Source organism: Lissotriton vulgaris, chromosome 10, assembly GCF_964263255.1.
Source record: "Lissotriton vulgaris chromosome 10, aLisVul1.2, whole genome shotgun sequence".
Taxonomy (NCBI): domain Eukaryota; kingdom Metazoa; phylum Chordata; class Amphibia; order Caudata; family Salamandridae; genus Lissotriton; species Lissotriton vulgaris.
In genome coordinates, this window is record NC_141698.1 from 321,113,754 (window position 1) to 321,132,098 (window position 18,345).

Below are 18,345 nucleotides of genomic sequence, written 5' to 3' on the forward strand. Positions count from 1 at the left end.
TGCAATCTTTGCAGGCTGATCTACTAGAATCTACATTCTTACTGACTCGTGACAACCACACCAACTTGGTGATAAGAATCATCCCTGGGGCGGTGGGTTTTACGTACCTTAATTTTAACGAAGGAGACACAGTACTTATTGCTTACAAGACACACTTGTACACTTCGGCTGAAATGCGGTATTCCTCTGTGGAAAAAGTTTTGACAGCAGTGCAAATCGCGATTCTTAAGGAACGTGCACTGTCGCAGCGAAAACGCATGTTGGTTGTTACCCCGTTTCCTGCATTAGAGGCAGTGACGAAAGCCAGTGTACCAAATTCTAAAGTTTGCACCCACGGTGGATACAATGGGCAGCATCATTGACATCTCCGGATGACACGTATATTTTTGATGCCTCCTTACAGTCGCAGGAGTTTTTGCAGTACGAGTTTGTTCATCCTGTGCCTTTGGCTATGCGGCCTTTGGAGGATTTCCATTGCATCATATACACTGATGGTTCAGCGCAGGTTGCGCATGGGTCGAAGCATGCATACGTTTCCGCTTGCGCCATTGTGGTAGGTGCCATGGTGAATGATGAGTTCAAGTCCAGAGTCGTGCACACGCAGACTCTAAGGGACTGCACCGCACAATTGGCAGAGCTTCGTGCCCTGATGCTTGCATTGGAGTACGCTGATCCTAGTGTGACAACTCTTATTGTGAGAGATTCTTACTACTGTGTCCAGTCTTACAATGAAAACCTGTTCTTTTGGATTCAGAATGATTTTCTTGATTCCAAGGGTAGCACAATAAAACGTAAAATGATTTGGGTCCGAGTGGCTGAGCTTAAAGAGCAGTTGCCCCGCGTGTTTGTGATTCACACTCTCGGTCATAAGCGCATAGGAGTCCACGATGTTGGCAATTCGCTTGCCGATGGGGCAGCAATATCAGCAGTATCGGCATATTTGGTTGCGGCAGTTACACATTCCAAAAGTAAGATTGATGATGATATCTTGGCAGCTGTTGCTGCAACTGAGAAGGGGAGTAAATATCCTAAAGGATTCCCTTCGAAGTATACATACCACTTAAGTCCTGATAAAGTTCCTTATGTGAAAATACCTGACGTTGGTGAGAGGTTAATTCCCAACGCGGCCCGCAGGCCCGTACTGATTAGCGCAGCCCATGAAAGTGTTGCGTCTGCGCATGCGGACGTTTCAGCTACAGTAGCTCAGTTACAACAACTTTTCTGGTGGCGGGGGCTGTACAAACAGACACGTGATTATGTGCTCCAATGTGACATTTGCCAGCAGATTAAGCCTTCGACTGCTGCGCGTCCGCCCCAGACACAGTTGTACATATCTAATAAACCGCTTGGGTGTGTTTATTTAGATCACGGCAGTCCTTTTTCTTCTGATACTGCGTATAAGTACATCTTAGTGGCAGTTGATTCATACACACGCTTTGTGTGGGTCTGGCCACACCGCAGCGCTGATTCATGGACTGCCATTAGAGACTTTCGTGTCTTTGTAGGGATTTTTGTCTGTGGTACCTTCCATTCGGATCAGGGTCCGGCTTTCGCCTCTAAGGCGTATAAGGATGCCATAACTTCGTTGAGGGTACAAGTCAAGTTTTCGTCTCCATACCATAGGGTAATAGTGTTGTGGAACAGATGAACAGAGATTTAAAGCAGTCTTGGACAGCTTGAGTTATAGGCACTGGCAGGAACTGGCTGGCCCACCTCAATAGCGTGCAGGCTGCTCTTAATATTCTCCCTAGAAGGTCTCTGGGTGGGCGGACCCCATACGAGATGCTCTTTGGTATCAAGATGTATGTCCCGGACCTTGTCGGTCTAGACTCGTGGCTATTGCTGCCTCCTTTGACGTAGATGAACATTGCAATGTTTTACAGGATCTACAAAAGACAAGAGACAGTCTTGCAAAGGAACATTTGCCCTCCACCTCGGATGATGCGTTGCAGATCCCGGTAGTTGGCTGGCTACCCCAAGTTGGAGAACTGGTTCGTGAGAAGATCGAAAACAAGAAAGAATTTGGTCCCTCTTATCGAGCTCCGGTTCCAGTGCTTGGTGTGAAGGGCACAAGAACAGTCATTTTACCACCACTTCCAGGTTGTAAGGAGAACAGGTATCTCTCCATTAACAAAGCCAAGATACACAGAGTGGCCGATTCTTCTTAGTATGACACCGGCAGTCTCATGTCCTTCGATTTTGAGAAATTCTGTTTTGGCCCCGGTTTCCAATCCTGTGCCTGATGTTGCTCTCGAGATGCCTGCTATTTCCAGTCCTTTATTGAGTACACTGCCTGGTACTCAACATGATGAAACTGACTACACTTACTCAACTGACTTATCGATGCATGATTTGCAAACTCACTTAGCTACAGAATCCAGATTTTCATTCGACACTGATTCCCACAAATCAAAAAAGCCTTCAAAGATTTCTGTTCTGGCAAGACTACTTAAAAAACATTTTTTGATTCCCCCTTGGACCTATATTTGGATGGTGCTTTTTTCGATTTACCTTTTTATGTCAATTGGTTTTGTGTTTTGTTTTTTCCGTCTCGTCAATGCACACTATGTCGAGGAGAGAACAAGCATTCAACATATCAATGGAACATTAGCCCCCCATTCCTCATCACAACGATTGAAGAGAGACTTGGCTTTTGTTAATATCATTGCCTGCCTGTCTTAGAAGGGATTTATGGGATGCTGTTCGATTTCAAATCCATGGGCCCACTGAGGTTATAAATGTCCCTAATGTAATTAGAGTGTATATGGGGGATGTAGTTAAACAAAATATACGTTCTGATGATCGGGATGTTCAGGCTGTAGAATCATTGTTTTCTGATTTGAAATATTATGCTGCCTTTGATGCTGAAGATTTGTATTTGGAGTCTGCTAAATACGGTGATTTGTATTGTTATCAACATTTTGGCAATCACTACCTGATTAAAACTAATACCGGTAGACTCACTGTAAATTATACCCAGTGGGATCACTGTCCAGCTCCTATACAAGGCAGTTCTGCTTCCTTTTTGAAAAGGTTCACTTACTTTACAGATTTTAATCAGTCTAATCCCAATGCATTTTATTTTAAAATGACTGGAAAGTCCACATCCAAAGTTAGACTTGCCGATGCTAAATTATTGTATTCGAAGTCCTTTCTAGACCAGTTAACTGTTGGGGGCTAAGAGTTGTGGAAGGATACCATTGACCTTAAATCAGTTTGGGGTTCTAAAAGCTGGCAAGTGCAAGGCACTGAGGCTTTGCACCGTGCATGCCTCATCCCGAACCATATTTTGTATTTGAATTCTACAATTTCACAGACAACATGCTTTGGATTGGCTACTGCTAAATGATTAAATGCGCCTTATTTTCCTGACTTAGAGGAATATTCCGGTTGGGGCAATACTACTACATTTTCCATGAGAGAGTTACAAACTCTGTTATGGAATTCCTCCTTTAACATATCCAGTTTCGATCCCGAAGGCTGGTTGTTATGGCACAGAAGTGCTGACTCATGCCAGCATTGTTTTCTGGGTTTAGCTCATGGCTTTACACAGGTCAGGGTGGATCCCCGTTTTGAGAGTGGCCATTCTGTGACTACCTATTCTGTAGGCAAATATGTCAGAATTGGCTCAGACATTCTACCTTGGCGTCAGTTAAACTGCATTTATCTAAACTGACTGGCGATGTTTATCTGAATGATTTTATAAAAGGCCCGGCTAAAGGTAGACCTAAAAGATGGATAAATGCTGTTTATAACGAATTCTGGAAAACATCCCAGATGGAGGCGGCTACCCGCCTTAGAGCTATAGATCAAGCTAATTTAGAAAAAGTGCTAGCAGTTGTAGATAACAGCATAAACACGCTCTATTACCGCATTTACAAATTAGATAATATTGTGTCATCTGTTGTAGATATTGTGCAAGATGAAGTGTCTGTTTTGTACCACGGTCAAAATCAATTGCGTTCTATTATGCAGTTTGCATGGACATTGCAGACCCGTAAGGCCGGAAAAGTGCCATGGCATTACATGAATACTGGTCATTGTTTGCCCTGTTTAATTTGACTGACAAGCAGCGCTTATTGTCGATGAAAGATACTTCTTTTTCTATGTTACACATTGAGAGGTTGGAGCCTTTACCGTTTTCTGTGGCAGAGGCCAATACTGCAACGTGGCTTATTCACGGTTTATTAACTCTCCCGTTCCCACTGTTCGAGTTTAAGGGCTGTATGAAGTACTTTGACATTGGTAGATACGAGCCACTTGGAAGTTCTTATCTCCATGAAGCTTGGTCGCTTTCATTTACATATAGATGCCTTAGGGAGGGAAAAGAAGTTTATTTGAATGGTGAAGAAAGCACTGAAACACCGGATCATTCATTAATGTTGTAGACATATCCAATTACACGGCTCCTGTAATCAGAACGAGCCAAATGTAGCCTGTATTTTGAAAGGTACCCCCATGCCTGCAATCGCTCCAACATTCACATTACTGGCAAATGGGAGATATTTACTTTTAAACAATGAAGATTGCTGTGGGTTAATGAAAGGAATTAATTATGTTGTTACTGTCAGTGAGCGTGTAATTTGCTGCAAGAATGTAATGTGTCCACCCCCGCGTGGGAAACTTCATGTTTCCATCTGGCCTAAGATTCCGACCTTGAAAGCAGAGTTCAATAAGATGAGTCGCGTAAGAGCTCTATTGTCCCAAAAAAAAGTTGCTCTCACTTCTGCTCGTGAAACATTTGTCCTTCACGTGGCTAACACCCGCACAGAGGTGCATGCCTTATTAAATACTGATTTGCCCTTGCATTTCGGTGAATTAATTCACACAATCTTCAATGCGTCCTCCACATCGGGTCTGGCTCACTTTTTTAAAGTTGTAAGCAGTGGCCTGGTGACTTCCTTTCAAACGATTTTCGGTGTCGTTCCAGCTTTCTTCCATTCTATTTTTTCCAGCCTGTTCGGTGGATTTCCCTTACTACTGGCTCTTGCTGTTGGCGTGCTATTGCTGTTTCGCTTGTTTCAAAATGGATGCACATCCTGTGTTACAAGACGAGCTGCCTCGGCTAGGGCTGCTTAGCGCCCGGATGCTTGAGTACTATGGAGCGCTGCCTCTTGCTACATTGAGTGCAGCTTATGGATTATCGTTTCGATTTTCCTACTTTACATGAGTCCAGGCTGTCTTTCATTGCCTGAGTTGCGCCTTCAAATGGGCCCTGGATTTGTGTCTCTGCAATACGGTGTCTTCCGATTATAATCAACTTATGAGCCCCTTAGTTGCTCATGAATTGCTTTGTTGTGATGGAGGGATTATGGCCTTTGCAGCGATGCATGGAATACTGGGTCGTTGGAATATGCTTGCAGCGGCGCAAGATTTCTTGGCTCGCAGCTTCCTCAAAAACCCACGGAGTTGTCCTCTGATGTTGCTAGAGGCTCCGGTAATTGAAGAACATGTATGTTCTTTCCCTTTGTTAAATTGGATGGCCGAATTATTTTCGGATGAAAACAGTGACTTGCTGTTGCTGCATATTTTGGATATTCATTATTAGGATGAGATGTGTTTGCAGTCTCGCTTCCTTGATCGACACCTTTCATTGGATAATCTTATTTGTTTTTTCAAACAATTTTGTGAGACCTAACCTATTGACTTTATCAGTGTCCAAAAGCTAGATTTTTTTTTTTTCAGAATTATGTTTATTTTATCTCTTCTCTTAAGGTACCAAATTGGAGACTTGTGTTCGGACTATCGATCTTTAACTCTACATTCCTAAATTTGCCCCTTTACTTGTCCTATCCGTGCTCGGATCAAAGGGAGGGTGTCATGTAGATTGGTTTTGCCTTCGCACTGTGTTATGTTAGCATGAGCTTATTAGAAGTTTAAACGCCATTTTCCTTTGCTGCAGCCTCTGCACACAACACATTTTGTTATTAAAGCTTTTCGCCTAGTAGAAAATTTTGCTTCACACGAGAATAATATGTTTGCTTATAATATCCGCCTTGCTTGGTAAGCTATGTCTGTACAGTGAGTGCCGAGGTCTTCAAGGTTATTTCAACACATCGCTTGTTGTTCGGTTTGGTCAGCGCACGGTCTAGACATAATACATTTGCAGCTGTGGACAACTTTGGGTTTAGGCGCGATTAATAATGCACTGCACAGAGCATGAGCTACACACTTGATGAATATTTGCATGCAGAGAGTTGGTGCAGGAGATGATGTGATCCATTTCTGCTAAGACCAGAGGTATGGGCCCGCCCTTCTAAACCCAAATAGACCTTCTGTGGATATAATATAATATATACTAGGAAGGGAGGGTAAAGTGAGGTTCTATTTAGACCTTTTCCCTTTAGCATTTTAACATGCTTTCACCCTTTGTATTTTATGGAATAGTAACTATGCTGCTAACCTTGTTCCTTATAATATGTTTGCTTGTATTAGCTAAGACACTGCGCTTGAGAATACTGCATTAGAAATAAATATTTCAAACTTGCACGTGTCATCATTTACTCCTCGTTCTGGACTGATATGTTAGTATAACGAAAGAGTGTTCATGTGTTCCACGTTACCTGAGGTGTTCTAAGTCCATGTTCTGGGTTGTCTAATCATTGGGGGTATGTAAGAACCAATGAGACACTGATTGCTAGTCTGGTAGGGGATTTTGGATACTAAGGTGAGTTTTGGCACACCCTAATTCACTGAGGTTCCAAGTCTCTATGCACAGTTCTGTGTAGGAGCAGGATCCCAGCGACAAAGGCAAGGAAGGGGTCCCTACACCTTGCCTTTATGGACTTGTCCAATGCCTTTGACACGGTCAATAGGGGTAAACTTTGGGACATGATGGGGGTCATGGGTTTTGAGGAACCCCTAGTCACTTTATTACGTAGGCTGCATGCATCCACCACAGTGTCTATACGATATGGTTCAGGGGGTGAAAAAATGGGGCCCATTGTCTCTATGGAGGGAGTACGTCAGGGGTGTATACTGGCACCCTTCCTCTACCTCTTGTACACTAACGGCTTTGAATCTGCGAGGAGTTAGATCTGCCAAGAATAGGGGGGAAGCCAATTTAGTTTTTGTCATATGCGGATTACATGGTCTTAATGGCCTTACCCGCTAATAGCCTACAGAAGTCATTGAATGTTTTTAATAAATTTATGTCAGCCTTGGATCTAAAGGTAAATTTTCATAAATCTTATAATATGGTCTGTGGTCCTAGTCAGACCAAATCAAGAAAGTTTGTAGTAAACGATAAGAAAATTGACAAGGTTTCACATTTTAACTATTTGGGGAATGTTTTTAATGATAAATTGAATTGGGAACAGCTTATCACATCCATTGTCCAGAACACTAGCCGTGCAGTGGAGGGTCTCTTCCGCTTTGAGAGTAAATTGGGCCATAAGCCGGTAGTGGAACTGATAACTTTATACATATCAAAATGTTTGTCTATTGCCACCTATGGGGCGGGAGTATGGGGATACTATAAAAGCACAAAACTTCAGATATTAGAGAATAGGTTCCTAAAGAGACTACTGAGGATTCCACAAAGCGCAGTCAATAGAACAAGAGAATGTACCCTGCCTTTTGGTATATGGGCCCTAACCCGAGGGTCCCACACTGATCAAAGAAGGGGTGATTAACCTGGGAGTTGGAACTGCGCACTACACACACAGGGTCAAACCAGAGAGACTCAACAGAGCATATTCAGGATATATTATTTTATTTTCTTTAAATATGTTTTTTTCATTTTTTAGAATAAAGATATCAAAAGACATATAAAAATGGAGCAGTGCTTACAAGCTACATAATGCATAAGAAACATAACAAAAACATATAAACTAATGAAGGACAATAAGAAAAAACAAGGGGTTAATCACATTCAAACCTGCCCAGTAACAACCATACTTCAGACACATTATCTTCTGTACATTCTCTCACTCTACCCTATGTTCAGTCATACAGCTTTCATTCTTCCATTCATTCTTAATTCCTGGCGTAAGCAACACATAGATGACCAAAATGTTGTAAAGATCGGGATGTTCCTCCAGGTAGATGACTTTTAATACAGGTCCTGATGTAATTAGGACAAAAGACCGTATTCCTGGAAGTGCAAGCCGACGCGCGTTTCGGTGACCGGCCAATGAGGCCACACCTTCGTCAGGGCTAAAGGTAGTGCACTGGGCAAGACATAAATATAAAATCTGTATGTTACTCTGTTGGGACGGGTCATAGGTATCCAAGTGGGTATATTTTTCTTGGAGGCTACAACCTTTAATTTTCTTTTACTGGAGTCCAAAGCTATATTCCATCAAATAATGGCGCAGAAAAGCTTGATAACCAGGTGAAGAACTTTAAAACATATTTCGATTTCTCCCAAAGTAGAGTATTATTTGATTGGCGTTTTCCCACGAATATAAAATCAGAGGCTGGTAGCGTTCAAGGGCGGTTGGCAGGTTCGATCTTCCAATATCGGAGAGACCGATGCGTCCTCCTGTGTTGCGATGTCCGCTAACGGGTGTGACTGGTAACTTGACAATCTTCCAAATAGGCGGTCATTATTTTAATTGGGGATCAGACGGCTTCTTCACTCGGTCTGTAGCTACCGGCAACTATATCGGAGATCCTTGAATGTGAGGATCGTTTCCCTCTGATGGGGTTCCGCCGACCACGCCTGTCGACCAAATACGGGAGACATGATTCCACAAAGCGCCCCTTCAGCATTTTGCCACACGGAGCTAGGGGTTGATTTTATTGCGGATTGGATTAACATTTCCCCATTAATCCTCTGGGCGAAAGTTTGGCTGTCGGAAGACCTAACGCTAACAAAAGAGATTGTCAGGGAATTCATGATGTTGGACAATGCCAAGCCCATTCCATGGCTAAGCTATGTAAAAGGAAAGTTCAAAGAAATAGGCCATGGGCATTATTATGACAATCCAGACAGCATAGACTCAAACGAGAAACAAACCATTAAAAATACATTTCGCAATGAGCATGATAAACCCAGGAGGACAGTAGGGCTGCAACCATTCATTAACCAGAGCTTTTTACATCCCCAATTTTATTTGTCTTTCACCAATAAAACACATTTTAGATTTTTCTTGACTAGATTTCGGCTCTGAACTTTACACGTTTTAATGGCCTTCCCCAAACAGGCCGGTTGGTGCAATAACCGCTCTCCTTGTCCGTGCGACAATTCAACAACACAAAGCACATTGCACCTTATTCTATTCTGTGCACTTTATAGGGATCCACGGTCCCGGTTCCTTATTCCTTTTTAAAAAAAAAGCTTGTCCTTGCAACTACCAGGAGGGTTTTAATCTTTTATTATCCTTATCGAATGAAGCATTTTGCACTGTAGTCATAAATTTGATCAGGAATGCTTTCATAATAAGGAAACGGTATGAATCAAACAAAACTGAAGTCTCCCGTTTATATTTGTAGAATGTTTTAGTTCTGTATTCTAATAATTTTATGAGAAATTGGTGTTTGAGTCAATTGATATTCTATTGTATCAACTTGAGATGAAATATTTGCAGATATTGTGTATGAATGTCTTACTTTTATGGTTTATTTAAACCGAATAAAGTTATTTGACTGACTGAGTAAAAGAGTAAAACATTGAGCAACAATGCATGAAAGTGAGAGAGTGAGGGAGGATTACACATCAGGAGTTGGCCACATGGTCTGGCATTAGGCCAGGCTCACAACCTGCTGAGATTGTTATCAGCCAACCTGTAACAATAGACTGGGTCAACCGTATAATCTTCGGAATCAGGTAAGTCTAGATAGATATCAATTCAAATTCAAAAAAATCTTTATTCGAATTTCAAGAATTCTTAAAAGCACAATTCACACATTTACAATAATATTAAAAATCCTTATAAAATGATAGACAATTCATTTAATACACCATGATAAAACATCAAACAATTTGGCAAGGTTTCCATAGAATTTAAAGAGTCACAGATTATTCGTCATTTTACGAGCTCGAGTGGCAATTCTCAAAAAAGTGCAAGTGCGAAAGACTATTTCTTCATTTTCTAAAGAAAGCAACATCTGATAAGACTTTCCCAAGGAAACAGGTCTGTGTTTTAAAAAAAATAGGGTTAAAAGCAATTACACATATTTTAAGTAATATTTACAGAAGAAGAAAAAGTGCAAATCAGTTTGTGCGCTCACTCCATCACAGGGACATGGTATATTTACAAGATTTGGCACATAGCCTAAAGGAAAACATAACAACAATGTTACAGTTCAAGCTCTTAATCGAAATAAAAGGCTCCTTTCCCAGTTAGTCATTGGCAGAGTAATATATATTGGTAAAGGATGCCTAGACGATTCTAGGCACATATAACTGAGAACGGAAGATTTCCTAGATTAAGTACTAATCCTTTCTGAGTTGTAAAGTGCATTTTTCAACTCATTCTTGTGGAGTGAGTCAGCTTTACTAGGGTCTAAGAAAAGGCTTCCTTGGCCAATACTACATAGACTTTGATAGACCCCCGAGAGCCAGGGAATGTCCATTCCTCTTAAATTTAAGAAAATCCATTATACGCATTCATTTTACTGCGTATTTACCTGTGTTTGGTATCGTTGCTCACTTCTACCACCTGATACCCCGCCCCTACCCCGGTAAACCACGGGCTCGGCCCGATTGATGTGGAGGGTAGGGCGGCCAATCGCCAGTGACAACGCTGGGAGGGTGGAGTCACAGGGCAGCGCATCAGCCACTTAAGGAGATGCACTTCAGGACGCGCAGCGGGCACGCCGCTGGCGCCCAAAAGGTGCGCCTAAGACAAGCCTTCTGCGCCTGTCCGTGCCTGGGCCGAGACTAGCGCTAGCCATGCTGCTCATGACCTCCCTATCAAACAAACATGTTGGCTAAGGTCTCAACTATTAGCTTTGAGAGCAGAGTCTGGCTGCAATAACATTAAGTGCAACCCCGCTTGGCTGCTTAGCAAGCACTTCGTCTGCAAGGACTGCCCATTCTATATTCCCTGTTCTTCCGCTAGCCCTTGAGTTTGTATAAAAGAGAATCTACCCAAACCCCCCCCACGGGTGATAAAAGCCTGTCTCCTCAACTGCCGGTCCCTTCCACGGCACTCTGGTGATATCTGGCTGTCCTTAAACTCGAACTCCTGGGACCTGATGTTCCTCACCGAGACTTGGATAAAAGACACCGCTAACCCTGACATTACCCTGGCGATCCCTACGGACTACCAACTGGTCGGGATCAGCCGACAAGGCGTTAAAGCAGGAGGAGGGTTAGCCATAATATCACGGTCACATTGGAAAATAACCTCCAGGAAACTAGCGAATACTGGCCCCATCGAAACAATGTACTTCAATATATCAGACTCCACGCACCTAATTCTTGCAGGGGTACTGATTTACAACCCACCAGGTACCCAGCCCTCCTACCTCACGGAGCTACTAGCTACCCTTGCAGATCTATCTTTGAAACACCCCCACTTCACTATTTTGGGTGATTTTAATTTGCATGTAGATAACCTCTCCTGTGCGAAAGCTAGGTCCCTGATGGAAACATTAGCAGGCATCAAACTAGTACAGAGAGTTCAGGGCCCTACGCACAAGGCGGGTGATACCTTGGACCTCTTATTCTCGAACCTGCCGGCTCTCACTACCTTTCCATCTCTACCTTTTATCTGGTCAGACCATTGTTTAATTACGTTCAATTTAACGGAAATCCTGGGGAGAAATTGGTACAAAGTTACCTGCGACTCGCTCGAACCCGCAATGGTCAACCTGAATTGGCAATCTTCGGACGACCTTAATGCCGATGTTGAGAAATGTAATAAGTACCTCTCTGCAGCCCTAGACACCATTGCCCCCTTCAATCTCACACGTCGGAACGCGCTAAATCCTCCGCCCCCTGGTTCTCCATGACCATGCGCAAAGAGAAAAGTAAATGTAAGAGACTTGAGCGGCTGTGGCGTCTCAACTATGATCCATCTGCGAAAGTCAACTACAGTACTGCTATAAAAAAAATTTTTAAAACTCCGGCAAATGGCCATGAAAGAATATTTCGCAGCCAAAATCAAGACCGCGGACAATTCGGCCAAAACACTATTTCAAATTGTGAAGGACTTCACTAATCCAGTGGCTCTGGCGTGTCCTACTGAACCTAGTCAAGAGCTCTGTGATGGCCGCTCTGATTTTTTCCATAATAAAATCACAGATATTTTCTCCTCTTTCAATCCCTCTAAGGGGTCTTGCGAGGAGACTACCCCACTGTGCCCGCCCTCTAGTGAATCGATGCTCTGCACCTTCAAGCCAATCTTCCTACACAGCCCTTTTGAAAAAGCAGAAATGCAAATCAGGTTCTCCACTTGATCCGGTCCGTGCCAAGATGTTCACTTCCCTCGCCCCTGCCATTATTCAACCACTTCTGTCTATATTGAACTCCTCTCTTCTCTACGGTCATTTCCCTTCTGTGTGGAAACAGGCCACAGTAATCCCCATCCTTAAAAAACCTGAGGCTGACCAAGCAGTATTTAGCAACTATTGCCCCATCTCACTCCTCCCCAAACCTGCCAAAATACTGGAAAAAGTCGTACAAGAACAATTGGCAGAATTCCTGGAGACAAAAAATCTTCTCCACGACTCACAGTCAAGGCTTTAGATCCGGTTATAGTACAGAGACAGCCCTTCTGGAAGTCCCAGAGACGATCGGGGAGAGCGTGGACAGAGGCGAGGTAGCCATGCTGGTTCTCCTCATCTGTCCACGGCTTTCGACACCGTCTCCCACTCCATACTGCTGGACCGGCTTCACAAGATAGGGATACGAAACACTCCTCTGGCCTAGATTAAATCCTTCCTGACTGATAGAACACAACAGGTGTGGTGCCAGCCATATTTTTCCAAAGATAAAATACCCCTTAGTTGTGGTGTCCCTCAGGGATCGGCGCTTAGCCCCCTCTTCTTCAACGTCTGTCTCCATTAGCAGATGTAATAGAGGCTCACGGAGTCAGAGTGGTCTCTTATGCTGATGACACTCAGCTTATTTTCACCTTCAGAGACCACTCTGACAATACACTCGTGAATTTCAAAGTCTGCCTCTCTAATATCGTATCCTGGAGTACACTTAGTACCTTGAAATTAAACACTGACAAAACTGAGGTTTTATTTTTTAACCAAAAATCTCCTCTACCGTCGACGATGTGGTGGCCTCACAAGCTGAATCCCCCCCCATCTCCGGTGAAAGTGCCTCGTAATCTAGGCGTCCAAATTGACAATGAGCTGACATACAAAATCCAAATCCACAAAGTGACATCTGCCTGCTTTGGCAAGTTGCGTATGATAAAAAAGATCTCGCCATACCTGCCCTTGGACTCTCTGAAAACAATCGTACATGCCCTCATCACCTCCCACCTAGACTATTCTAACAGCCTCTATGTGGGCGCCTATCTACTACACCGGTTGCAGATTGTGCAGAACGCTGCAGCTAGGCTGATTTATAATGTTCCCTACCACCACTCTATCTCCCCTCACTTAAAGAACCTGCATTGACTTCCGATATCTGCCCGCATTCAGTTTAAGGCCCTGGTCCTTACCTTCATGGCCTTGAACGGCAAGGGCCCGGGATATCTAAGAAGTAGGTTGAAGCTAGTACACTCATCGCGAGCACTCCGGTTCAACCGATTCCGCCTTATGCGACCCCCCGCTTCCTCCGCTCTAGAAAAGGAGGCAGAGCCTTCGCGGTGGTTTCATCAAAACTTTGGAACTCCCTCACGCGGAGTATTCAACTGATTGAGTTAGAATCTCAATTCAGAAGTAAACTCAAGACATGGCTGTTCTCCAGCGACTAACTTCTTGGTTCTTGCCGTTATCGTCCACAGCGCCGGGACACCCCCGCTGAGGGTAGCCACGCGCTTCACAAATTTTATAAATAAATAAATAAATTATAATGTCTTGCGTTAAGGATGCAGATTTATTTTTACAAACTGAGAGCCAGAATAGAGCAGGACGTGCACTAATAAAACCACAAGTAAAATTTAAATTAAGTTCCCTGGGGAAAATATACTGAGAGGTAGAGATTGGAACACCCAGCAGCTTTCTGCAAAACCGATTTTCTTCCGGCTGGATGCGATAGCTCTTCGCCAACCCCCATATCTCAGCTCCTTATGTAGCTACTGGAACGCATTGCAATTAAAAAAAATTCAGAATAGCTGAGATAGCGCCAGTAAGAAAATCCAATTAAAATGTACCTTGATCTTCTGTGGCGACTGTAGGAACGACTCCTGGAGTGGCTTCTACTGTAGGTACTGCTACAATCGAAACGAAAAAAAATTAAGATGCTAGTACCATGTGCATTTTGAATTACAGCCATTTATATTTCAAACAGGATTCTTAGTAATCATTCAAACAGCATCCGCTAATAACACAAGACTTTCAAATTTAATTCACGTTTGAGGATTGTAAGGCTATCAGCACAGGCTACTGCAAATGTCCTACTCTATGCATTGAGAATTGGAAATTCTTACTAGATTTTACTCGCATACAACAGGCACTTCACTTGTTAGGGAATACTTGAATTTCACCTAAGAAAAACATATTGTAAAACGACCCTGAAAATTTATTAAAAATAAATAAGATTTGTGAACTGAGCGCCCCTACCTATTGATGGAAAAAAGTTTGCACTCTATCAACCAGACTGGCACAAAAGGGGTGCTTTGAAAAAACGCCTGATTTTAATCTATAGAGGGGTTTTAATAGCTTTGTATGAATATCGCTGTTTATTGCATCTTCTGCTAGAAACCTGTATTTGATGCTCTCCTGACTCCCAGCACCCACGCCTCCTCTGCTTTCTTTTTCACTCACAATATCCTCTTAGCTTAGCACATTGCACTTCCTAGGTTTATCATTATTTATTTGCTCTTAAATGAATACTAGACTGTTTCCTTTTAGTATGGTCTGTGCTCTACAAATATAAAAAACATTGTTGTATACTAGGAAACCTATTTAACAATAAGCAGTTTGTAACTAGGGTGGGTTGCAGGGCGGCATTAGTAACAATATATTTGATTAGTTTAAGGGCTATAGAAGAAAAGAATCCAGATGTCAAAGCTCAGAGCAGCTGTACTGCTACTGTATTATTGGGCTTAGGAGCAGGACGGAAAGAGAATGCTTCCCATTTTGTATTCAAAACTTTCATTCGTAAAAAGTCACAGCTTCCCTATCCTTGTCCGCGAAACTACTCACCAGTTCTGGCTACCAAATTTAAAAGCAAATGCCTTTCAAAACCATAAAGGATAAAAGCCAAGCATGATGATGCGTTAGCATGGATGGGTTGGAAAAAATTACATTAGCTCTACAGCTTCTTTCATTTGGTTTGAAAATCAATGGGGTTCTATCTGGGATAACAACCCAACCTAGTTGCAGCCACCATGGAAAGGCTGCTTACAATATTGCAAACTAAAAGGGTGCAACCATTATGATATCACAGCTATTGAACCTAGTTTCTGAGATTCTTTATAAGTAACCCTGTTTTTTGTAAGAAACTTATTTGTGTATAGTTCCAAAGAAAGCAAGCACATCAGCAACTTCCCCATCCCCATACCCTAAGTCACCAGATTAAATATACTATAACACCTATCATTCTTGTATTACATTTACAACTACCATTCTTTGTTTGGCTCATCATTATCCCAATACATTTGTATGTAAAATCTTCTGTGTTACTCTCCAGGTGGTCTATTGTTTGGCAGATTTATTAATTTCACTAACAAGTTGGCCCAGTCAGCAAGATTCTATGTCAGCTCCTTTTCCCTTCTTGTATTTCTCGAATGTTTTTCAATTATATAATTATATCAGTTAAAGCCCATACTAGTAGATCCGTCCTCCAGGAATCGTATTTAGGGGGTATAGGGGACACCCAATGGATCACTATTTTACACTTCGCCAACAGTGTCCAACTTCTCCATTCGTACCTTCATTTTTAATTTTTGCATGGTAAGAAATATCCCCTGTAAGCATTGTTTTATTGACCTCTCGGCAAACCATCAACATTTGCAAAACATTTAACCATTTAACCCCCACCCCCCACCCCCACCCCACCCCCTGTGAGAATCCCCAGATCATATGCAGAAAGTCAGCCAATTGTAAGTTGCATCTAGGGCATGCTGAGGTTTCATCTTGGTAGATCCTTGCTAATTTGTTTAGGCGTGAGAAAAGTCCTGTGAAGGTCATAAAACTAAATTAACCAGCCAGGGAGTCGGGCATTGTAATTACCTCTGTTGTGGAGGGTTCTTTCAAGAAAGCAGTCTAGAGTGCAATGCAAAATTGGCCTGACCCAAGATTAACCCCTTGCATGCTCATGACGAGCTCAGCTCGTCATGAGCTACAGTGCTCCGGTGCTCATGACGAGCTCAGCTCGTCATGGCCTTTAGAACGCTCGCACGCTGGGCTAATTCCCCTGCTGTGCTGAGCGTTCTAAAGAAACTGGTGCTGCCGTGACGAGCTCAACTCGTCATGAGCACAGGAGCACTGTAGCTCATGACGAGCTGAGCTGAGCTTGTCATGAGCATGGGAGCGCTGCGCCCCCCCCCCCCCTCCCCCCAGCACAGCGGGGGAATCCTGCCAGCAGGGAAGGGGTTAAAGGCATACTTCAACTGATCATAAGTAAATAATAGGACAATTCTGGGCACAACCACTAGATGGCGGAATAATGCACAGCATGTGAATCCAGAAAAGGATTCACACTGCAAAATTGATTGTTAAGATAGTGGTCTCCTACAGCACCACACTTACCCTCCTGCTATCTATTTACAGCCATATCATTACAAATATTATATCGTTAAAAGGTTTCAAACCCATAGCTGGATGTTTGGGACATATAGGGGTCTTCTAAAAACTGATCTGACCCGTATTTCAGCTGCCTGCCTGCTTAAGTATGGAAACACGGTTTATGCCCATTTTCACATCATGGCTTCAGTCAGGTCGTGTATGGGGTGGGTTTTAGCCAATAATGCTCCTCCTAATTATAATTCGGGTTAAACCAGTGTGTTACTCAGCCCTGCATAATTTACATACAGGTCAGGCAAACTCAGCCAACCCTTTGTCCATAGGAGCCTCAAAATATCTAGTGTAACCCCACTGCATTTTCCTTCCCATATGGAAGAGCCAAGCAACCTCTCCAACTCACAAAAATATCGCCATGGGCAGGGTATACATTGGGTTCAGTAACACATCCAAGAACCGGGACAAAACACAATCTTCGCCAATGCTATCCGATTCGATCATGATGTACAATGGTAGTGTACTAAAGATGCTACCAAGCATGCTAATCCAAACATCACCCTTTCCATATTGAAGTCATACTGTGCGCCAGAATCAACCGTCACCTGGATGCCCATACATCAAAAGTGGTCTAACTCCTACCAAATGCCCATATCCAGAAGTTGCTCCAGGGCTATTCCCCCCCAGCGAATACAGCATTTACTTTTTACTATTCATCCTTAGATCAGATATATCACCAACTGTAAAAGAAGAATCTGAACCAACCGTTGTGGGGTCTTTATGTCATGAAAGCAGTATATTATATGGTGTGGTTATGTGACCTCACTATGTAATTAGCTGTGGCTTCAAGTAGTCAGGCCTTGTCAAAGGATCAAGTGCAAAGCATTTGAAAGTACCAAAACAACTGAATAAGAAAGAAATGGCAAACGAAAATTTAACATCAATTTATAAGAATCTCATATTTTATGGATTTTTAGATCAATAACCAAAATACACAGGCGTGTTCCAGAGATATAAATTATTAAACAAATAATAAGTCACTGCTCTTCATTCAAATTGCAACCATGGATAGGCAACTACCACGGTTAGAGGTTACTTGGAAAACTTTAAAAAAAAAAACATTTGTAAAGCAGAGTACAACTCCTCCAGCCCAATCTGGGAGGCCAACTCCTAGAACGGTTCACAGGGGCCCATGAGGCTTGGCAGGACAGTTAACTTGCACTCAAAGCAGTTTCCAGTCAGCGTCCAGGCTCTGGGGGGAAAGTGCCATTGATATCAATGGAATGGTCCTGATTCAAGGGATACAGGATGTTGAAGTAGCAGATCTGTTGGTGGGGTACTTCCTGAATCCAACTCTCAGACCACGAACACAGTGGAATGACTCTGGCCACAAGGTTCGAAGTCCCTCGAAGTCCAACCAAAAAACAAGTTGCGACTCGTCTAATGGTCTGGTTACAGCGGAACCAGGGGTCCCCTAATTGAGTCTAGTGTCACTCTTGGGTGACCAAACTGCACTTGGACAAATCTTCTATGTCCCACAGAATCGGTGTAACTTTTAAGCTAGGTGGACAAGCGATTGTGGCTACTAAC

At 42.9% G+C, this 18,345-nt stretch overlaps 1 protein-coding gene across 5 annotated transcripts in view; it reads right to left on the reverse strand.

Moving 5' to 3' along the window:
* NKTR (natural killer cell triggering receptor) overlaps window positions 1–18,345 on the reverse strand; it is a 492,868-nt gene that overhangs the window by 45,207 nt on the left and 429,316 nt on the right. For 4 of the 5 annotated variants that reach the window (XM_086941095.1, XM_086941094.1, XM_086941097.1 and 1 more), the window contains one exon: window positions 14,226–14,285. In XM_086941095.1, coding sequence (XP_086797221.1) covers window positions 14,226–14,285 — 60 coding nt within the window. The remainder of the gene's footprint in view (window positions 1–14,225; window positions 14,286–18,345) is intronic. The other variant, XM_086941096.1, reaches the window with a different exon arrangement.